Source organism: Papaver somniferum, chromosome 3 (genome assembly GCF_003573695.1).
Source record: "Papaver somniferum cultivar HN1 chromosome 3, ASM357369v1, whole genome shotgun sequence".
NCBI lineage: Eukaryota > Viridiplantae > Streptophyta > Magnoliopsida > Ranunculales > Papaveraceae > Papaver > Papaver somniferum.
This window is the reverse complement of record NC_039360.1, coordinates 31224225-31248453: the sequence shown is the minus strand read 5'-3', so window position 1 is coordinate 31248453 and position 24229 is coordinate 31224225. Positions and strand designations below refer to the sequence as shown.

Genomic DNA, 24229 nt, shown 5'->3' with positions numbered 1-24229 from the left:
AAGTGACAAAGAATAATCGATTTTCAGAATGTACATTGATGTCGCTAAAGTGATGAGATCACACATACCAGCTGAAAACCTACCTGCAAAGTTACAAATCCTCAATAAGGGATACACACCATAAACTAAGGTGTTACAACTACACTTGTGGAAGTGTGGTTGAGGCCGTGGATCCATAAAGGAAGATGGAGATACCACCAAGTTCGATCGATGCTCACCTAGAAAGGAAGTAGATGAGTAAGTCACAACCTAATTTGTATCAATAATGAAATCATCTCATTTGATTGTCTATGACTATGTCCATGAATCAATACTGGAGGACGCTCCGAAGTTTAATGATTTCAGAGAGCAATGAAATCCTAAAGGATTATGAGAACATACACGAGTCAATGGAAAGATCGTGCGAGAATATTAATGATTATTTTTATATATAGTTGCTCAAGGAAATAGAGCACGATGAGATCAAACCATGCTTCTTATCGTTTAGTTCAATAAATAGCATATTTGGCCTACACAATCCAAGTAGAACTTAGTTCTTTGACAAATATACTGGTATTTGGTGTGGCAGTGCTAACCAACCAAGTGTAAATCCTATTGGACATACATAATTAATTTGTCACAAAACAAAATGAGAATAAAGTAGTCTTAAAGTACAAAGACTCTCCTTGTGGCGCGAGGATTCTCACAAAGCCCTGGAATTGTTTTCTTGTAATGAACGTTATAGAGTTCCTCTACTTAGTTAGCTTGGTAATTTCAAAAGGACTTGAAATGCAACATATGTATGTGGTTGTGACGTATCTCTGAAAGAATCAAGAGATAGAAGATAATTACAAAAGTACTTGATATACTTTTGTTGCCCAAAAAAAGTAACTCTAAACCACATAGTGCATTTACAATTAGATAGAACGCTCACTTATAGATTCAAGCAATCAGGCGGATGTGGTATACCCGTCTAAGTGGCTATTTGATTTGGAGGGGATAGACAAGTAAGTTATTTTTCCTTGCATATTCATAAGAAAGTTCCTGATTTGGAATTGTAGCTATTTATGTTGATGGTACAAACAGGATGTGTATTCTTGATGTAATAAGAGACCTTAAAAGCTATTTAAAATCCGAATTTGAGATGAAAAATCTAGGGAAAGCTCGATCGAATACTGAGCTTGTGGTATATTATTCCACCAGTTTGCATATGTCTAAAGTTGTCAGGCAATTTAACAAAGACATGCATCCTGATAGCACTCCCATGATTAGTCGAGGTTCAAATGTAAGTAAGTAACCATTTCGTCCAAAGGAATATGATGAAGATGTGTTGGGAGGTAAAATTCCCATATCTAAGTACAATAGACGCATTGTTGTACTTAGTATAATAATGTACTCGATTAAATTTTACATCCTCAGGGAACTTGTTAGATAGATATAGCTCCGCGCCAACGCAACGTCATTGGCATGGTATACTGAATGTAATCATGTACTTAAAAATAACCATTGACATAAATTTTTTATATCCCTATAAAGACATTAAAAGGAATGCTAATGAAAGTTCAATCCAAAAGTTGTTGATTATGAAGGAACAATAATCTCTTCTCCAACGAAAGTAATCATAGGGAAATATGGTAGATTATTTTCTAAGTCATTACCAATATTCAGTTTTGAAAAATACATCACTAAAGGAACTTTCTGGAACAACTCTGAAAGTAATCAGGGGGAGATGCCGACATCAGGGGGAGGATCCAAGGATATGATGTCGACATATTTTACTTCGAAATTGAAAATATGTTGAACTCTTTTTTCCCTTCGATCGAGAATAGTTTTTCCCAAAAGGTTTTGTTAATCGACAAGGTTTTTAGCGAGATAACACTAAACACATCAAGTATGTTGAGCGTTGAAGACATAAAGATCGCGTTGATATTACTGAAAATATCTGAATCAAAGAAATGAATGGTGATAGTTTGTTAAGAAACGTAACTTCCAGAATCAACAACAAGGTCTTATAAACATTCAAGTCACCAAAGTAATGTGTGATAAACTCATTTTGACTGCATTAGAATAATGAAAATTTTCTGACATCAGGGGGAGCATATGATGGTGTGTTGAACTCTTTTCCTTCACCGAGGTTACTTTTTCCCACAGGGTTTTGTTGCCCGGAAAGGTTTTTAATGAGACAACAAAAAATACCGGGAATGTAATTTCCCAGCTAAGGCTATTGTCTTTCCCACGAGGATTTTCTGCCTTAGGAGTTGTGAAGCAACTAGTCAACTTCAATGTAGCAAAGTGATCATATTTAACAGATCACCTTTATTTGCATCTGTCACGTTGTACTCTTTCCCCTTCATCAAGGTTTTGTCTCACTGGGTTTCCTTGTCAAGGTTTTAATGAGGCAACGTATATGCATCTAACTATGTTCTAAGTTTGATTAATATTATACTCTTTTATTTAGTTCAGGTTTTTTCCTTATGGGTTTTCCTGACGAAGTTTTAACGAGGCAATTAACTTAGATCATCGATCTTTGAAGATCGTATTGCATGTGATGAATTACATGTAAAGTAAGAGACAACATGTGAAGTACTACATGTGAAGAGTTATACCAAGGTTTTATACCACTGGATTTTTCCTTGTCAAAGTTTTAGTTAGGAAATTGATTTCGGCATAAGTCATCAAGGAGAGAACGACATTTGAAGAACTACATTCAAAGAACTATATGTGAAGCACTATGTATAAAGTTTTGTTTTTGAACCGCACAAGGGGGAGTGTTGTAGGGCATGTAGCCCATGGATGTGCGGCCCAATATAGTATCTAGGGTTCTCTTCCTACTTGTATATAAAGTATACTATGCTATGTAATATGGTTGTTGCTACCAATAAAAACCCTCTTACAGTTTCACATACTCTTTGTCTTCTCCTAAGTTCTCCTTGAACAATTATGAAAATAATAAAAACTTTGTGATGATACCATATCATTTAGTTTTCTCGCTTTCGATACAAATAACTCTATGGTGTATATTATTAGCTAAATATAGAGAGTGAAAAATATTTAACCGTCATTATATATCAAAAGGAGAATGGAATCCGAATTTATCAAAGCTAGTGCACCATTTTGTAGTTGCAGGAAATCCTACAACCACACAAATATGAAGATCCTTTGATAATCAATCGATCTCGAAGTAAATCATTTCTTTATTTATCAAAATCATAAGAATGAATTACAAGATAATAGAGATTATAAGTTTTCTCTCCCTCTCTACAATCTTTCTCTCTATTAATTTCTTGACCAAGGATCCTAAAATAACTCTCCCTCTCACAAGGCCAATCTACCCTTTATATAGGGTATTACATAGTGGATGACAGCTAAGATATCCCCTTATTTCGGAATGAACGTGCGCTATTATAGCATACTTATATGATGAGTGCTAAAAAGTGCATATTTCTATATATTTTTCTTGGCATTTAACTCATCTTTTGTGCATTAATTCTACATTTTATCCCATATTCTGTATTTTCTTTGTTTTCAAGAATAAATATTTTTATTAATTAATTTTGCATTTTTTAGGTAATAAATAAAGTTTGGATGAATAGCGGAGCGGAAAAGAGCAGAAAAGCGGTGAAAAGCCGGGAGGAATTACACAAGGAAGCCGCGAAGAATGTTGTGCACAAGACCAAAAGGCTAGAAGTGGGCTTGAAGAGGAAGAATTGTTCTTAAAGAAGATATGGGCTTGGCATACCCAAGGCCCAAAACCCTCACCCAAAATCCATACCCGTTTTCCCTTTCTAGCCGTCAGATTGGATCATCTCAGCATCCTACGGTCGCAGCATCGCCAGTACATCAAAGTCTGAAATTCCTGACCAACACTACAACACCTAACTCCATCTCACGCCGTTAGTTTCGTTGTATCTCTTCATCCGACGGTTGCTGAAAGCTATGTTTTTTTTTATTGTTGGGCTCTCAGTTAGCCAAAGATTGAGGCCCTAGCTGTTGGGTTTGGGAGTTGTTTTAAAACTTTGAATTTTGTAGGCCCACTGTTGGTGAAGCCCAAAATTTGTTTTTAAAACTAAGCACAGCCTTGTTTTTGAAATTTAGTTTTGGCCCATTTTTGTCTTGGCAGGTTCAGTTAAACTTGTTTAGGTTGTTTGTTGGGTTTTTGAAGCCCAAAATTTTGATAGGGACAATCCCACAGTTAAGCTCAAATACAAACCCAAAAGTTAACTTAAATTACAAGCCCAACAAGAAAATGGAAAAAATTATTACAAGCCCACAAATTAAAAATGGAAGCCCACAGGTTGGGTTCTCTTAATGGGTTTAGGCTTACCTTTGAAGCACAGCCCAGCTGTTCAGTTTGGTTGCAAAAGCCCAGTTGGGCTTTGGATCATCCTAAGCTTTGGCTTCAACACTCAAGGCCCAGTTGGGCTTTGGTCTTTCTTCTTTGGCTTGTGTAGCCCAGTTGTGTTTTGGTCTAGCTACAGCAGCAGCAGACAACAACACCAGATCAACTCAGCAACAGCAACAGGCTTGGCCTGGAAGGAAACCACAGAAGCACCAGGCAGCACAGGTAGGCTTCAGGAAGCAGTTCTGGCACCAGCAGCAGCAATCAAGGCTCAGCAGCAGGAGCAGATCAGCAGCAATCAAGGCTCAGCAGCTTCACCAGTTCAGGGCTTGGGTTCTAGCTGCAGCTTTGGTTCATCAAGTTTCAGCCTTAGCAGCACAGCAACAAGCCCAGCAGCTCACAGGAGTCTTGGCCTGGCACAAGCAGGAGCACCACAGCAGCACAAGAGCACCAGCAGCAGCAGAGGCAGTGAACAGGGAAGAAAGCAAGGAATGCAGGATGATGCAAGAAATGAAAAAATGCTTATACTAGAATGCTTATACTAGAATGCAATGCAAAAATGATGCAAGACACAAGAAAAACTTAACACACAACGCCAAGTCCCCGGCAGCGGCGCCAAAAACTTGGTGGGTTTTATAAACAACCTACAAATTGACCTGCAAGTATACAGGGTCAATTGTAGCTAGAATGGGAAGAAAGGGAAAGTCCACAGGGACAAGGGGGAGCAAATGTTGTTTTCTAGCTTCTCTAGCTGCTTCCTAAGCTAACATGGAGCTGAATGGACTGATGTATGAGAGCTGAATGGGGGCAGTAAACAGTGAATGAAACAAGTAAAGATTGTGGTGTTAAGACACCACTGTGAGCATGAGGGGAAAACAAACAGTGAGCAATGAAGGTAAAATAAATGAAAGAAAACAGAAAACAAGCAAAACAGTTGAAGATGGAAGTGTATGAAGATGGATGAGAATTCTCCTTCACCTAGCTAGTTCACCTTGGTTACATCCCTGTCATGTGGCTAGTTATCTACCTAAAGTCCTTGGATAACCCCTAGCATTGCCTATATGATTAAAGCATAGGCAATAACAGGTCATTTAAGGTCTAGGTCTCTAACTAATATGGCTTTGTGAATCCCTTAGATTATCACTAACTCCTAGCATTAATGGTCTGTTTAAAGCACCACTAATCACAAGCCAGTGAACCTTTGGAATGTTACTAACCTAAATGTTTTGAGCTCAACAGGGTCTAACCCAAATGGCTAACCAACATGGTTCAATGGTCTTCTCTAAGATTTAAACAGGGAAATTACAGGACCATGTGAAGAAACATTACATACATAGAACTTAACACAAACATAACATGCAAAATACATTCACATGATGAAACTGATATTTAATTGAAGAAACTAACATTTAAACAAAACCTAAGAACTAAACAGTGAAGCATAAGTTGAAATTGGAAAACAAAGAAATCTAAAACTAAACCTAATTGACACACTGGCTAGTCCAGACATGGTTAAAATTACACCCCAAGCACTCAATTTATACATTCAAGCATAATCCCCAAAATTCCCAAAAATTAGGGTTTCACCAAAAGTGAAATTAAAACTCACCAACTCTCTGAAAATTGATTCTGACTTCGACCCATTCTTCTTCTGACTCTCCTGATGCTACCCATGCCTCCAATTTGTGTTATTTCTCAACCTAATTTACCAAACTCACACGCCTAGGGTTTCTGAGAAGAGGCGAGTGAATTAGGTGAATTAGGTCTCTGAAATTAGAAGGGAATAGGTGATGGATGATGGGGTTGTTGGTGATTTGAGAGCTCGGTGGTGGTTGAGGCGGCAGGAAGTTGGTGGCGGAGCAGGTGGTGAAGGTGAGGCTGTTGCAGACGGAGGTGAGGGAGGTGAAGTCGATAGTTTTAGGGTTAGGGTGTGTTTGGGTTAGGGTATAGGTATTGGGTACTCGGGTGTTGAGAGGGTGTAGAAAATGTTGATGCGCAGCAAGTATGAGACGTTGGATGCGAAGATGATGGATCGATCTAACGGCGAGACGGAGGCAGATCTTGAGCGACCGTTGGATTCTAGATGCAACAATTCTGACGTTCCAGATGAGAGTTAGGTGCTATGATGTTTGACGGGAGCTTCAGAATTTGATGCACTGTGATGAAGCGACCGTTGGATGCATCTGTGGATCCAATCTGACGGCTACGAGCTTAGGCAGGCTTTGGGCTTGGGCTTGGACTTAGGTTAGAGTTTGGGCTTAGACAATTCTTAGCCCGCTTCTTCTTTAAGAACAAATTCTTCCTTCCAAGCCCACTTCTAGTTGATCCGGCTCTTGGAAACATCATTCTTCGCTGCCTTTCTGCAGGAGTCTTTGTCGTTTCTTTGCTCTTTTCACTCCGTGAGTTAACCAGGCTTTATTTAGTACCTAAAAATGCAAAATTAATTAAGAAAAGTATTTATTCTTGAAAACAATGAAAATACAGAATATGGGTTAAAATGTAGAATTAGTGCACAAAAGATGAGTTAAATGCCAAGAAAAATATATAGAAATATGCACTTTTTAGCACTCATCATTATACCTGCCTATATCGCAGATCTTCCATACTTCGCACAGATCCTCACATTTTACTCGTGATTATGTTGACTTCATCTGATACGTCATCTTGACTTAACTGAGCGCGATCATATTCGCTCTCGTTATATCTTCATTTCTTCGCATAACTTGTATGTGCAATACTTTATTCCTACATTTTTCCTCTTCTCATATCGTTCTTTTCGTAGAATGAGCGAGATGAGAAACATTCATCCTTTAATATCGCACATGCTTGATTTTTCGAATTTTAGTTTTTCCGACATTTTTCCACAATTTCAGCTTATTTTTCTACATGTATTGACTTCCTCTTTTACCGGTACGTCCTGTTTCTAACCAGTCATCTTCTTCTTATTTATTCTTCTGAGAAAGGTAATTTCTTTTCTTTTCTTATTTACTCTCTCTTTCTTCCTGAAATTATCTTTTCTCTTTTTTTACTTCTTTACCTGCTGCTGCTTGTTTGTTTGATCACCATCATCATCTGCTGCTTCTTCTTTTGTTATTATCATTTTCTATCTCCATGAATACCAACTCACAGTATATTTATTTTCCCTAAATCATCCTTTTTCTTCAAATTTTATCCTTTGATTTGTTATTAACCTAATTCCCATACTGTTTGTAGAACAATATCTTCTTCTAGCGGTATGAAGATAACCATTAATAACCATAGATCTTCTTCTGACAAAGATAAGGAAACTCAGAAGAGAAAACCGTCGCAGAACAAAGAAGTAAGAAATATCTCATTTTTCTTTTAACAATATTGTTGCCCTTGTTTCTTATCTTCATTGTTATTCGCAGGATTTCAATCAAGTGAAGAAATCTCGCAAGCCTGTAGCGCTTACTTTTAATATCTCCATGCCCCAGTTTGGATCAGTGAAAACTACTTCCCCATCACCTTCTGCAATATCAACTCAAGTTAATACCAATCCTCCTATCCAACCTTCAATAGACGCAACCCCTTTAAAAATTCAAACTCCTTTTAAAGAAATTTCTCCTCCTAAGGATAAAGTTGTGGTTAATCTTGAAGTAAGTGATTTTCCTCCTCCTGCCTCTACGATCTTATCAAATGTAGATGTGGTTCTGTCATCCTTCGTATATACTTCCCCATCTGCGAATGTTGAGACTATCAAAGAAAATACTTCTTTAAATTTCACTGCTCCCTCTTCTTCTTCGGATTCTTCTATCTTGCTGAAACCTTTTTCTCTTAATGAGAAAATGTTAGAAAATGTAAATCTAGTTTCTCGAGCTTTGTCCGAAATTCTCAATGCTGCTCATTCATCCACCAATGATCCTTATAAGCTTCAATTTTGTTCTGTTTTGAACAAATTACTGTGTGAATTTCCTTCTGATAAAGCCGCGAAAGAAGAGATCTACTCTCAGATTGATCCAAACATTCATATTCCTCTAGATGTTATGGTAAATATTTTCAATATATTTTTCTTAACATTTTTCATATCTCGCATATTCATTATTACTTGTCTTCTTATTAGGAATCTCATCGTCGACTAGCTCTTGCTGAAGGACGTTTTGAATCTAACTGTTCTCGGTTAGAACTTTCGCATCAAAATGCTTCCTTAGAGAAGGAAGTTTGTAGGTTGAAGGGAGAACTTGAAGTCGCAAACTTTGATTCTGAACAGCTGCAAAATCAAATTAAAAAACTTAGAGGTAATTATTTCTTTACTTTTCTTAATCTGTTCCATTAACGCGCTTCTTCACGTATCTTTATTTTCTTAAATCTCTTTATGTATCAATTAAGATTTAGACCAGAAGCGAATTTCGGGGATAATTCATTTTCAATTTCTTGCTGAAGATACCCGTGCGAATAATGAAGAGTTGCAGGCTCAGATAAATCAATTAAAGAGTCAGCAGTCATATTCTGTTGACCATATAGATAATTTAACCCAAGAAAATATCCATTTGAATCAGGAGAATGAATCATTATATTCGCAGATCTCTCACTTATATAATTCAATGTATAATGCTGACTTAATACATCAAACTTTATTAGAAGAAAATCTCCTTCTTTCCAAAGAAAAGCGCTCCTTTTTGTCTAAGGAAACAATGTTTTTGCACCAGTATTTAATTCTTCAGAAAATTTATGATGACTGTGAACGAGCTTTACATTCATCAAAAACTCAGTATGAAGCATCTTTTAAGGACTTAAGCATCCAGAACCAAAAGATTATTCAAATCAAGATAAACCTAACTGTAAAGATGAATCCACTTCAGGAACAATATAACCAATTAAAAGAGTCACAAATTCTTCTTAAGAAAAAGTATCATTTGCTATTTGTTGATGCGAAGAAGATTCGATCCCGTCTTGCTGGTTCAATTGGTGATGATTTTGATACGGTTATGAATAATATGAAGAACAATACTTTTGCTTTTTCTCAATCTCTCCTTTCCCAGAAAGAAGGTGGTCACTTAAAGTTGACTGCCCTAATTCCAGTGTATTACTACTTCTTTTTCCTTTCGAAATTTAATTGTATATGTTTTCATGTTATTTTCGCAGAATCTGAGAAGTCGCATATGACCATTATCTCTATCTGATATGGATAAGATGCGGAAGGATCGCGCAAAACTTAAAGTTTTAGTTACTTCTTCTCGATATCGTTCCCGAAGAAGGCTTTCACATTTACAAAATTTCCTGGAAATCAATACTAGGAACCTCGAGAAGGGAGCTTTTCGAAAGGCTCATATTGGTGCTCAAGTTCTAGTTAACGAGATTTTTCAAAGTAGTTCTCTTCCCACAGTAACTGTCCCTCCCCTTAATATAGATGAAGATGAAGAATATCCAGAACCAGATAGTGATTATGAATTCGTCAGCGAAGAAGAAAAAGATTCTGGAGAGGAAACTTAAACGCCCCATTCAAGAAATCCTCTTGAGAAGGAAAAACCTGGTGGAGTAAATCCTGATAGTACAACCAATACTGAAATTTCTATCCCATATTCTACTCAGAGATTGGATGCTGAAGCTCATACAGTTAATCAAGAAGCTCCTTCGGGCGATTCTTAATTTCTTTTTCTGTTAATTATTAGCACCATAACTTGTTATATTTTGAATTTACTTTAACTTGTTCCTTAACAAGAGAGATAATATCTGAATTCCTATACTTGCCTCTTATTATATGTCTTGGAAGAAACAATTATGTTAACCGATTTTCCTTTATTTATTTTAGATACATTTTCTTTATCTCTTAAGGTCTTATTGTGCCTTCCTAAGTAAATGTCTTATTTTTTTTTTTATTTTTTTTTTCAGTTTTCTGTGCGACAAAATTGCAATAGTATTATTACCTCTTCAGGTTTTCTTGTGCGACGAAATCGCAGGACGTCTTTACATTTTACTGTATCAACCCATTGATCTCGTCTTAAATTATTCTTGTATTATTACCTCTTCAGGTTCTCTCGTGCGTAAATGAGATAATCCTTAATACTCCAGTGAGTAAAAAGCCTCATGACATTTACGTCTTTGACATAATTCAGCTCCCTAATGGAGTGCCGTCCTTATCCTCCCCCTGGTTTCCCCTTCAAGGAGGCTTACCTCTACCGGGTTAAGGTTGGCTCATCCCATCCGGTAATACGACAACCAGTTGATTTCGCAATCTCTTTTCCCTCCACCGATGAGGTTTACGGTTACGAGATTGCACCCTAAGTGGGGTATCTTCGGACCGAGTGCATCATAGTCAGGACTTGTCAAGAGTGGTAAAGTAGGCTCCAACGCCCCTCGCACTCTTGACTCAACCGTGTACCTCGGCGCCCTGATCGAGTTTCTGCACTCCTTGGGAGTTATCCCCAATCTTTCGATTTAGGTGTCCCTCCCGGATGGGCTTTCTCGTTTTTCTCACCCCAAAATCTCCATGACTCAATTTCCAGGGTTGGTATTGCTTTCCCTTGTGTCATGCTTAACTAGCTTGCGAATTATGACGTGCTTTAGGTCTTACTTTTTTCCTCTTGCATATATGCGAACTAGGGTGCACGCCACAATCGCATAGCTAGGCTCCCCAATTGGAGTCTTTATCTCTGATACCTTTTATTAAGGTCTTATTTCTGTCTCTTAGTTATAAGAGAATCTCTTAAGAAGAAAGTAAATCTTTAATTTTATTCATTCAGATTCGAGCGAATAATATTTCATGCTTACATCTTTCATGTACCAATCTTTCTGCGAATAACATCGCAAACTTTTATGGGTAATACTTTTTTAAGTACAACCTATTCCATGGACGATCTAGCTTGTGACCTGTATCTTTCTCTTCTGGATCAGCCAATTTATAAGCTCCATTTCCAACTATCTTTTTAATTATATATGGGTCATCCCATTTCTTTTCTAACTTCCCGTCTGGTCCTTTTTGATAAGTTGGTATTTCTCGCAGTACTAATTTTCCCGGTTGAAATTGCCTAACTTTAACACGCTTGTTGTATTCCCTGGCTAATCTTTTTTGGTAATTTTTCATATGTTGTAGAGAAAGTTCTCTCGTTTCCTCTAAATCATCAAGTTTTGTGAGAATTAAATCTTCACTTAAATTCTTCTCCCATGTTTCTTTCTTTGTTGTAGGGATAATTATCTCTGTTGGTAACACTGCTTCTACCCCGTATGTTAAACAGAAAGGTGATACTCCCGTGGCTTCTCTCCTTGTTGTTCTGTATGCCCATACTACATTGTGTACTTCTTCGCACCATCCTTTATTATGCCCTTCTAACTTCTTTTTCAAATTGTCTGCGATCGTCTTGTTTGCCGCCTCTACTTTCCCATTACTCTACGGGTATAAAGGTGCATATTTTACACATTGGATTTTAAATGCATTAAGTAACATTTCTATGTTTTCTCCTTCAATTGTTTTCCATTATCAGACACTAACTGAGCTGGGATGCCAAATCAGCAAATTATGTTCTCAAATATGAATGTGAATATATCCTTATCACGAATATGTTGTACTGCTTTTACTTCTGCCATTTTGTGAAATAATCCGTTGCGACGATAAGATACATTCGTTGTACGGTTCCTGGTATAAATGAACCAACTATATCAATTCCCCATCTTCTGAATGGCCATGCATTTACCGAATTATTTAGCATTGCCCCTAGTGCGTGTATTATTTTCCCATGACGTTGGCATTCTTCGCATCTCCTTGACATTTGTATTGCATCTTCGTGCATATATGGCAAACAATACCCTTGTATTCTTGCTTTGTATGCTAATGATCTTCCTCCATTATGATTGTCAGCATCTCCATATTGTAGCGCCTTTAAGATTTTTATACATTCTTTTCGTGTCAAGCATCTAAGGAAAGGTCCAAGGAATGATCTTTTATATAGGATACCATATCTTAACTCATAATTTGTCGCACGACTTTTTATTTTATGAGCCTCTAATCTGTTTCTCTGTAATTCTCCCTTTTCTAAGTATAAATGAAGCTCAGTTCTCCAATCTTCTTCTTCAGTTTGTTGTTCATATGGAATATTTTATACGATCATCGCATCCACAACTTCTTCTTCTTCTTCTTCTTTCTTTACGGAAGTCCAGTAGAGTGTTAGGATTTCAAATCTCGTGCAACTGGATCTACTAACATGGAAGTAATATAGGCTAACGCGTCTGCGAACCTGTTATCTTTTCTACTGACGTGTCTCCAACTTACTTTTTGGATTTATGCTGCTAATTCGGACACTAATTTCTTATATTTTTGTAGAGATGGATCATTGGTACTATACGAACCTTCAATTTGTCGAATTACCAATTGTGAATCACTAGTTATTCTGGCTTCTTTTATCTGCATTTCGATTGCTAATTTTAACGCATGAACCACTGCTTCATATTCAGTTTCATTATTTGTGGATGCGAACTCCAACCTGAAAGAGTAAGTTATTCGCACCGCTTTTGGTGAAATGAACACAATTCCAATTCAATTTCCTTCTCCATTAGACGATCCGTCAACTAATATTTCCCATATATTTGGATTATGATCTGTCAATAGATCTTTTGCATTTCCATATTCTTCATCAACACCCATCATGTCTTCAACGCATTCGTCTTCTTCTAAGGAAAACTCCGCAAAGAACTCTGGGATAACTTGTGATTTAGGTGATGACAATACTTCATAATTAATATTGTAGTTCCCCAATTATGCATTCCACCTTTCAATCCTTCCTAATTTTTTTTGAATTCTTCATTGTAGGTTCTATTGGTACTTTTGTTAGTACTTTAATTTTGTGAGCCTGGAAATAAATGCGAAGTATGAATGATGCATAAACCAGTGCAAGAATTAGTTTTTCTATTTTTTAGTAATTTATCTCTGCTGAGTTGTACGTCTTTCTTATGTAATATATTGGTTCCTCAACTCTTTGATCCACGCGTATCAAAACAATACTTAAAGCATATGGTGTTGATGCCAAATACAAGAGCAATTCTTCTCCTGGTATTGCCTTATGCATGATTGATAGATTCATTAAGTAATTTTTGAAGCTCAACAATGCTTTATCTCACTCTTCTGTCCACTCAAATTTTGTTCCCTTCTTTAGTATATTAAAAAAGTGTTTGCACTTATCTGAAGAGCGCGAAACAAATCTCCCCAGTGATGCTATCAAACCATTTAATTTCTGAACATCTTTTATAGTGGCAGGTGGTGGCATGTCTCGGACTGCTTGTACTTTTTCTGGATCAACTTCGATTCCTTCTTTTGATATTATGTAACCCAAAAATTTTCGTGATGATACTCCAAAGACGCATTTTTCTGGGTTTACCTTAATATTAAACTTTCGCATTTGTTCGAAGATTTCTCTCAAATTATCCACATGATCTTCTGCTTTTTTAACTTTTTACCAGCATGTCATCAACGTAGACTTCTAAAGTTTTATGTATCCAATCCGCAAACACCTTTTCAACCATTCTCTGATATGTCGCACCTGCATTTTTTAAACCAAACGGCATTTTCGTGTAACAATATAATCCTCTGGGTGTGAAGGAAGCTGTATGTTCTTGATCTTCTTCAGCTAAAGGAATCTGATTGTAACCTTTATATCCATCCAATAATGAAACCCTATCATTTCCTGATGCTGGTTCTACCATTTATGCGATATCCGGTAACAGGAAGCTGTCTTTCGGGCATGCTTTATTTAGATCAGTGAAATCTATACAGATCTATATTCCTTTGTTCTTTTTTGCCACGACCACCATATTTGCTATCCACTCCGGGTATTTTTTTGGCCTTATGATCCCTGCTTGTAACATTTTTTGCAATTCTGTTTCTATTTGTTGATGATATGTTGTTGCTATCTTTCTTATTCTTTTTTGAATGGTTTTGCGTTCTTCTTAATTTCCAATCTATGACATGCGACAGACGGATCTATTCCTGGCATTTCTTCCATTTTCCACGCGATGACATCATTATATTCTCGTAAAATGTTTATTATTCTTTCTTCTTCTTCTTTTCCCATCTTAGTTCCAATTTTTGATATTTTTAGTTCTTCTTTTGTACCAACATTTATTTCTTTTGTTGGTTCTGCCGCGGTGAAATTTGGCTTTGGATCTCCCATTGGTATTGGATCTTTTATCTCTCGAATTGGTTCACCTTCCTCATCTGGTATTTCGCTTGGAATTCCTTTTCCCTCTTTCGTTCTGATCATGTATATGCGAAATTCTTCTTCGTTCTTTAATTCTTTTGCCCTTTTCCAGCGATCTTTTCATTTCTTCGCACGGCCTTCATAACTCTTTACATCCATTTCATTACAATGCTTCGCATCTGCAACATCTCCTTTAATCTCACCTATTCCACTTGGAATTGGAAACCTTATGCATTGATGTAATGTTGACTCTACAGCTTTTATCGCGTGCACCCACGGTCTTCCTAGCAACATATTATATGGTGAATCTATGTCAACCACACATAATGTCACCTCTGTGTCTATTTCTCCTAGTAATATTCTCAGTACAATTTCTCCCTTTGGTTTTGTAACTGCTTTATTGAATCCGTGTAAATTGTAAGTTGGATGCGTCATTTCTTCATCTTTATATCCCATTGCTTTGAATGTGCGATAAAATAAAATATCAACTGCACTACCTGTATCTACCAATGTTCTATTAATCATCCATTCCTCAGATTTTTTATTTGCCTTAGAATGTTCTTTTCGTTCAGCCGTTAATGTAATCACCAAGGGATCTATACGCTGCAGATTTTCTTCTGAAATTTCGTCTGCTGCAAACGTTATCTCCGTTTTTTTCCATTCTTTTAGTGGAGATTGTTTCTCCACCGTCTCCACTTTCTTTCCTTTGTGATCTCGTTTATGAATTCTTCCTGTTATTCTCCTTTGAAAGTCCATATTGGAGATCAGTTCTTTGGTTATGGAATTACATTGTATATATCTTCCTCTACCTTGTATTTTCACAATCCGTGAATTCCCCATAGATCTTATTATTTTTTTTTCCTTTCTAACAGTTTGGATATCAATTTCAAAATAAAATCACCACCAGGATTTATCACTCCGAGCTGTTTTCTAGCGCCAAATGTAGTTGTAGGAAATCCTACAACCACACAAATATGAAGATCCTTTGATAATCAATCGATCTCGAAGTAAATCATTTCTTTATTTATCAAAATCATAATAATGAATTACAAGATAATATAGATTTTAAGTTTTCTCTCCCTCTCTACTATCTTTCTCTCTCTTAATTTCTTGACCAAGGATCCTAAAAGAACTCTCCGTCTCACAAGACCAATCTACCCTTTATATAGAGTATTACATAGTGGATGACAACTAAGATATCCCTTATTTCGGAATGACCGTGCACTATTATCCACACTTATACCTTCCTATATCGCAGATCTTCCATACTTCGCACAGATCCTCACATTTTACTCGTGATTATGTTGATTTTATCTGATACGTCATCTTGACTTAATTGAGCGCGATCATATTCGCTCTCGTTATATCTTCTTTTCTTCGCATAACTTGTATGTGCGATACTTTATTCCTACACATTTTGTTAATTACTGGTCCATTTACTAAAGTGGAAAATTCGTCGACCACTTACTATCTTGAGGTTCCATTTTTACGTAAACCAATTAAAAGAACATAAGAAACAAGAAAAATAAATTTCTTGGGCTATATAAACTACCATACCATCTCCATTCTCTTCACCGACGTATAACAATAACTCATCAGTCCATCTCGGTATATTGATTACTAGGGTTTTTTTTTCATAAGAAGCAACAAAGAGAGTAATGGCTCAAATTCATAAGCTTGAAGGTGAACTTGTAGCCAAGTGTCATGTTGCTAAGTTATACAACATGATGACTAGAGGTGCACCTAGTCTTCCACAATATCTTCCTCATATAATCCACAAGTACCAAGTTCTCCCCGAATATGGTGAAATTCGTTTGGGTAGTATATTTGTCTGGGACTACATAATAGGTACGTGCTGAAAATAATTTCCATTTCGAAGTTATATAACTACTTATATGCAGATTCCATTTTGTTTACTTAATGAAAGGTGGGTTTGAGATGAAAAATTGGTCGGTGTGTATCGTTTCTGCTCGTAGTTAGACTTTCAATCGTCACTGATATGTGTGTATGAAATGCGACTTAAAACATGGAAGCATAGCAAGTATTCCTCCCATGCATGGAAATGGAACTTGCATGGGTCTTGGCCGAGCTAGTATATACATGCACCTACTCAAAATATATAAAGTTACAGTTATATGCTAAGTTTTTATTGATTCAGTATTCACTAATTATTTGTCGATGTCTACAGAGGGAAATTCTTCTACTGTCACGACGAAAGAAAAGGTAACAGCGGTGGACCATAAAAATATGTCAATAACTTACACAGTCTTTGAAGGAGATCTTACAATTGGTTACCCAAGTTTCGCTATCACATTTCATATTACTCCAAACCTGGAGGGAGGGAGTAATAAAGGCACGGTGAAATGGTCAATCGAGTATGAGAAAGAGAATGAGCATGTTCCTACGCCAACTCCCTTCATGGAGTTTTTGGAAGCATTTTTCAAAGAGTTGGATGTTAAGTTGCTAGAGGAATCCTAGAAAGGAATGATCACTAGCTTTCCAAGAATATCGAATTATGCATCATGAGCAAGCAGTTACCCAAATGCAATGCTAATTCTATACTAAACCCGTGTGTGTTTGTATTTGATGTCTAAATATATTAGACGTTGGAATAAAGTTAAAATGTGGATTTACTACATACTTATATGTAATGTAATCTAATTATAAGTAACTATATGCTCCCAAGTTTTTTTTTTTGCTCGATTAAACAAAGACCATGCTAAATCTCATATTTAATTATTTAAATAATACAAGTAGTTAGGAAATATCTAGATAGATTAACCCTTTAGATTATGACTTGATCAGTCTACTTTAATGAATTTTAAATTTTGACTAAACTTTTTCTAAATTGATAATGGCGTGATTTCATTTCAGCAGGCCATTTTTGTTTTCTTGTATGTTGAAAATCTTCGGAACAATAACTAAATTTCAAGCAACTTTGAACTCTCTGAAGACCGCCTTATGTACTCACCCGGTTTGTATTATTCTTGATCTTCAACCATAGATTAACCAAAATCTTCAAAACATCATCATTGCCCATTATCAGGAGGAGGGGGTCCAGGAGGAGGGACTTCAAACTGCTTACTAGGATTTGCCTTAGGTGGAGGAGGCCTGGTTCGGGGTGGTCTTGCTAGCAACTTCCTCAAATGACTGTTGATTAACTCGTTATCATACGGAGCTGCAAATTATTGTACAAGATGAAGTACTGTTACATTTTCTAGCTAGTACACAAATATATACTTGATTGCTTTAGTGTAAGTTTTCACTAATCATGCATTTTAGATTTAAGTAACTATACAAATATAACTAATTGTTGATGTGGTTACATAAAATTAAAAGCACCTGAATAAATTGTAACTGAGAGCTGATTTAAGCTAATGAAAATAAACAACAACACGAAGATCCCCACTTGTGTTCTTCTTCTGGTCAAAGACTCCATTGCTGCCGCAGAGAATGAATGATATGATTGGGCAATCGACAATATTGCCTTTGTTTAAGAAAATACAAAAAAGATGGAGATTTTCTTAGCTCCTTGACAAAGATCAATCACTATATATACACAAAAAAGTACAAATATCAATCGCGATTCTTAGGAACTTGTGCATCGTGATGTGTACCGAGAGGGGATCGGACGACCAATATGTCACCCTTTCTACATTGGGATAAGGGTGAGACATGAATGGACCCCACCCCTTCTCACACGGTGCACGTACATCATCGTGCACCAATCATTTTCGCGATTCTTATCCCAAGCCAGCTACTCTCCGGACCCATGCAGGCACGCGAGACCACAAAATCTAGGGGATACAAAATTCAACACGCGGTTACTTATTCCGTTGACTAGTAAGTATACCATGCAATGGTCAATAGTGATGTAGATTGCAACTGATTTCCGATTCTTTTCTGATGGTACATGGTAAAGCACGGGACTTATGATTTTCTTGGTGCTGCGAATATGGAGCCGGCCCTAGAGATGACTCTTCCAGCACCGACTAAATAATTTGTGAGACGACCATTACTGGATCACAACTGTAACTAGTTGTCGTTGGTAATTAAAGTCACAAGAACAGCCGTAATTGAGAGGAGAACCCCTCCCAATTTATGGCGGGGGCATTGGTCCGCACGATGGGTACCCCTTACTGATCTATGGTTGACTATTAACGGGGGTAATAGTCCCATTTGCCAGAATTTGTCTGCACTCATGTATTTAAGGTCCGATGGAGCCAGCATGCATCATCAACCTGTGAATTATTTGAAATATGTAATCTTGGATTAAATGGACTCTCCGATCAAAGCGAAGAAATTGTTGGTAGGCTGGTCAAGGACTAGATTGGAAAATCTAGTTGGTTTGGAAAACCAATTACTAGTGTCCTAAATATAGCAATTTAAGAGGTTTGTTTAGAGTTAAGTTAGGAAACCCTATACTTGTAGGAAAGTAATTCTTTAAGGAATGTGTCCAGCCCTATTGATATGGCTGGGTTTGGTAATGCTTTTATTAAGGAAAGTAAACCCAGAATTAAGGCTGGGTTTGATAATGCTTTTATTTTTCCAAAAGCACTTTCAAAACCTATATATGTCAATAATTTTTGAAATTGGTGTTTGGTAAAAAAAATCAAAGTGCTTTTAACCAAAAGCACTTCCTGAATTCCTCAATTTTTAAAAGTTGGGGAGGAGGAGCTTTTAAAAGCTACAAAAACATAGGTTTTGGTCCACCAAAATTTAATGCTTGATTTATTCTTTTTTGTCCCTATTTTATTTTGTAAATGACAAAAATTACCCTTAAATATAAATACAATCAATTTTTTTATTTTTTATAATTTATTCTTTAAATATTATTAAATTTTATTTTCAAACTCTTTTATGATACCATTTCATTTAATTTGTCAAAAATGAAAATAAAAAATAAAAATTAAATAAGTACTTAATTTTAGTTTGATTTTTTGTTTGAAAAATATATATATGTTTATTAAAAGTGGTTAAGTAAAATAATTTTTTTAACAATTATAATATTGTTAATAATAGTAACAATTAATGTAGTAGTTTCATGTAATAATCATTATCCAATAATGTAACAATTAGTAAATTTAATATTTAGTATATTTATATTTAATAGCAAAAAAATTAATTATTTTTAAACCCCAAAAAATTGAATAAAACTATTTTCAGAGATATATTTATTTTTATCATTTGCCATAACAATAATGGTTGAATCTCACATTTTACCAAACACACTTTGATTGCTTTTTTTATCAACTTTAACTTTAACTGCTATTTTACCAAACGTCTATCTGCTTTTTTCTCACAGCACAGCACAACAACGCACATCAGAAAAGTGCTTTTATAAAAGGCGCAGCAATACCAAACTAAGCCTAAGTAAGAGTTCTCTTCTTCTCGTCTAAAACTTTGTATATTCTAGCCTATACGGTGATATATAAAATTGATTATTCCTTCCCGAGAATTCAACCTCGTTAAATACTTGTTCTTCTTGTGTGTGTGATTTTGTTCTTGGCGATATTGAGATACCTCGTTGTTGATGGTGGTTTTTAGCTTAGGGTTAAAATCGTTAAACCGTACAACTGACATGGCGTCACTATGACTATTAGCACATTTATTGAATCGATCAGCATGCCTAAGTAAGAATTACCAGGGTACCTTTTTTTTATGTGTCATGTTCCACGGCAGAACCCTTAACATTGACCGACATCATCTATGCCAAACCCTATTTCTCATGCTACCGCGCCAAGGCATGCCAACCATGCCAGCCGCACCACTGTGCCAATGAAAAACCATGCCAGCCACATCTCCTTGCGAAGGCATGCCAACATGCCAGCGCACTACTGTGCCAATGGCAAACCATGCCAGCCACATCTCCGCGCCAAGGCATGCCAACCATGCCAGCCGCACCACTGTGCCAATGGAAAACCATGCCAGTCATATCTCCGCGCCAAGGCATGCCAACCATGCCTGCCGCACCACTGTGCCAATGGAAAACCATGCCAGCCACATCTCCGCGCCAAGGCATGCCAACCATGCCAGCCGCACCAATGGAAAACCATGCCAGCCACATATCCGCGCCAAGGAATGCCAACCATGCCAGCCGCACCACTGTGCCAATGGCAAACCATGCCAGCCACATCTCCGCGCCAAGGCATGCCAACCATGCCATCCGCACCACTGTGCCAATGAAAAACCACGCCTGCCACATCTCCGGGCCAAGGCATGCCAACCATGCCAGCCGCACCACTGTGCCAATGGAAAACCATGCCAGCCACGTCTACCGCGCCAAGGCATGCCAACCATGATAGCCGCACCAAGCGCCAATGGCATGCCAAACCCTTGGCCCCACCATGCCAAGCCAACCGCACCTTGCCTTGGCCCCACCATGCCAAGCCGTCCGTACCAAACCCTAGGCCCCTCTATGCCAAGCCAACAACGTCATTGGCCTTGGCCCCACCATGCCGGCCTTCCCTATGCGGCTATCAAAACGAAGGCATGCGACGATCAACGACCACCCTTCCATCCTAGATGCAAATCCTAGCCGTCCAAGGTCGCCAAACAACGCATGGTAACCTTTGGCCAAAAACCCTAGTTTTGGCCATGCCAAACGGTGCCAAGGCATGCCACGCCACATGTACCAATGGCATGCCAACCACCTGGCCGCGCCATACCATTACGGCATTCCCCATGCGGCTACCAAAACGAAGGAGTGCGACGATCAACGGCCATCCTTCCATCCTAGATGCAAATCCTAGCCGTCCAAGGTCGCCAAACAACGCATTGTAACCTTTGGCCCAAAACCCTAGTTTTGGCCACGCCAAACCGCGCCAAGGCATGCCATGCCACATGTGCCAATGGAATACCAACCACCATGCCACGCCATACCATGCCGGCCTTCCCCATGCGGCTACCAAAACGAAGGCGTGTGACGATCAACGGCCACCCTTCCATCCTGGATGCAAATCCTAGCCGTACAAGGTCGCCAAAAAACTCATGGTAACCTTTGGCCCAAAAACCTAGTTTTGGTCACGCCAAACCGCGCCGAGGCATGCCATACCACATGTTCCAATGGCATGCCAACCACCTTGTCGCGCCATATCATGCCGGCCTTCCCCATGCGGATACCAAAACGAAGGCGTGCGACGATCAACGGCCACCCTTCCATCCTAGATGCAAATCCTAGCCGTCCAAGGTCGCCAAACAACGCATGGTAACCTTTGGCCAAAAACCCTAGTTTTGGCCACACCAAACCGCGCCAAGGCATTTCATGCCACATGTGCCAATGGCATGCCAACCACCTTACCGCTCCATACCATGCCGGCCTTCCCTATGCGGCTACCAAAACGAAGGCCTGCAACAATCAACGGCCAATTTTTCATCTAAGATGCAGATCTTAGCCTTCCAAGGTTACCAGCTAACACATGGCAACCTTTGTCCCTTGTTTGGTCGCGCCTAAACAAAGCCAAAACCCTAACTTTTGGCCACGCCTAAACTAGGCCATATTAAAGCCATACTGATCACACTTTCATGCCACAGGCTACCAAACGAAAGGTTGCAATAATCAACGACTACCTTCCTCTTAAAATGCAAAATCTCGACCGTTGAAGGTCACCACCGAGCCCGCAAGTCTCCCAAGCTCAATTTTCCAGAAAACAACAACATGCTACATGTTTTCCACGAAAACACTCGAGACATCAACACATGTCACAAACTGGGGGATGCTCATTGGTACTGGTTTGGCGTTTACAGCGTGCGGCGTGCACTTTGCTCGTTATAAAAAGTGTCATAAGGATGAGGCGGTTAATAAATACAGGGAGTAATGGTGAAACGCTTTCTTTAATGGAACATCAGTTCCAAGCGTTACCGGTTACCACCGCCTCCCATTTACTCACCCGTTTTCCATTTCTTAATGAGACCTGAGTACGTTTCACTTCGACTTGTATAAATAGGCATTACCTATTTCCACCAAACGACAAGTTCAGGTCAGAAGGATACAACACTCAGAAAACATTTGCTAGATTTCCATCTGTTATCTTCCCACTTTTTGATACAAGTCGTGAAACAACTACTCTTCCAGAATCAACTATTCTGGTCTCAATACTTTCTTCGCTTCCGTCCCAAAAACCAACCCTTCTCCTTCACTTTGTGACCGAAGCAAGTCTGGATCAACCATTTCTTGGTTTAGGCCAGATTTGTACAGATTGATCTCTCGAATCTAAAGTACTCCCTTGCAGTACATTGTTTAGGTTTTTCATTCATTTCTCACCCTCACAACCGAAATTACCAAAATCAGCAGAAACCGTTTTCACCCTCAAACAATTGGCGACCACAGTGGGAGATTGATCATTCGGTTACAATGTCAATTTTTGACCATCGATCTCATGCTTCGACCCAGATATCAAGGCGGTAGAAGTAGGCGATCCCCTCAGGGATCGACGACTCAGTTACCAGACGACCCGATTATCAGTCTTGACACGGCGAGGGATGACTGGGGACTGCCTAGAGGTTAAAAGCGAACGATCCAACCAGGGATCGACGACTCGATTATCAGATGAGATGACTGGGGACTTTCCACAATCACGACGGTGCCTCCCGTAAGTCTTACCTAGACAAAATACATGGTTTTCTATTTCAAGTTTTCACGGGAATGATAAAACCGATAGCCATGTTATGTTTCACCCCATGTCATCTACCGACACGCAACGCTCACGTTCCATGGTTGTCCTGGGATGTCTGCGTCACTTGCAATCGTAACCAATACAACATCATTCCCAAAAAAATCCATTCCAAAAACAATCCATTCCAAAACAATTCATTCCAAAAGAATAATCTAAAACCGTCAAGGTAACATTTGTCTATCAACCCAAAATCCAGGAAATCAAAACCATAAACTAGGCGTTTCATTTGCCTTTAAAAAAACCCTAAAAATAAGAAGTTCAGAAGACAGAAATACATTCAAGGAAAGTTTTTTAACAATGGCTTGCTCTTCTTAGAAAGATCCTCCTTCGTGCTTTGGAGACCCGCCCTCTTCAACTTCAGCTTCCTGGACAATTTTTCGACTTTCGCTTCCTGCTTCTTCACCATATCTGCAGAAGGACCTTCGACTGTTTCGACCAACAACTTTTCAACCTCCGAGAAACCTTCAACGAACCAAGGAACACTGAACTCGAAGTTTACACACATGTCACGATGGAACCTCCAGCTCTAGATTACATCCTCAGAAACAGTATTACCGGTCACGTTGCCATGTCGTCAATCGAAGACAAAGCTTCTTCCACATGCTTAACCAACGCAAATCGACTAGTAACCATCTTGGTCATGTCGATATGTTTGTACCTTTCCCATATCTTGGTGTATAGTGCCGCATGTTTGGCTGGCACGCTAAATCCACCAATCAACACATGATCCGGATAAGGAACCATGTATGGAGGGTTGAAAGTGCGCCCGCGTCTACATCATCAACCGGAAAGGGATTCCTAACGACAATTGCACCTGCGTCCAATGGAGTACTCTCCATTGTCTGAGTCACAACGAAGTTTTCATCTCGATCAACATCCATTCCAGGGTCGCTCGGTGTGGCTGCCACAATTGGAGACAAAGCTGTATCACCACCAGTCTCCATCTCAGGGCCATCTTCAGAAACGGTTTCCCCCTATGACATCACAGATTAGATATTTTCCAAAGAGGGAAAAAAATATGCGGGAGACTCACTGATTCGCTTTCAGATTGGATAGAGGAAGATTCAGCACTGCTGTCGGAAGAACTACTC

General features: G+C 38.4%; 2 protein-coding genes and 1 long non-coding RNA gene across 3 annotated transcripts; 1 reads left to right on the top strand and 2 right to left on the bottom strand.

Annotated features, from left to right (window-relative positions):
* Positions 1-14583: 14583 nt before the first annotated feature.
* LOC113359239 lies at positions 14584-14919 on the bottom strand. Its single transcript, XM_026602907.1, has one exon. The coding sequence runs from the start codon at positions 14917-14919 to the stop codon at positions 14584-14586; it is 336 nt and encodes a 111-aa protein (XP_026458692.1).
* Positions 14920-15365: 446 nt separating this feature from the next.
* Positions 15366-17175, top strand: LOC113361091 (major latex protein 146-like). Its single transcript, XM_026604459.1, has 2 exons — positions 15366-16311; positions 16652-17175. Exons 1-2 carry the CDS (start codon positions 16122-16124, stop codon positions 16939-16941), a joined length of 480 nt encoding a protein of 159 aa, XP_026460244.1. The 5' UTR covers positions 15366-16121; the 3' UTR covers positions 16942-17175.
* Positions 17171-17969, bottom strand: LOC113361092. The gene is made up of 2 exons (XR_003364938.1): positions 17806-17969; positions 17171-17641 (listed from the first exon to the last, which is right to left on the bottom strand). It is a non-coding gene; the product is annotated as an uncharacterized LOC113361092 (long non-coding RNA).
* Positions 17970-24229: the final 6260 nt, after the last annotated feature.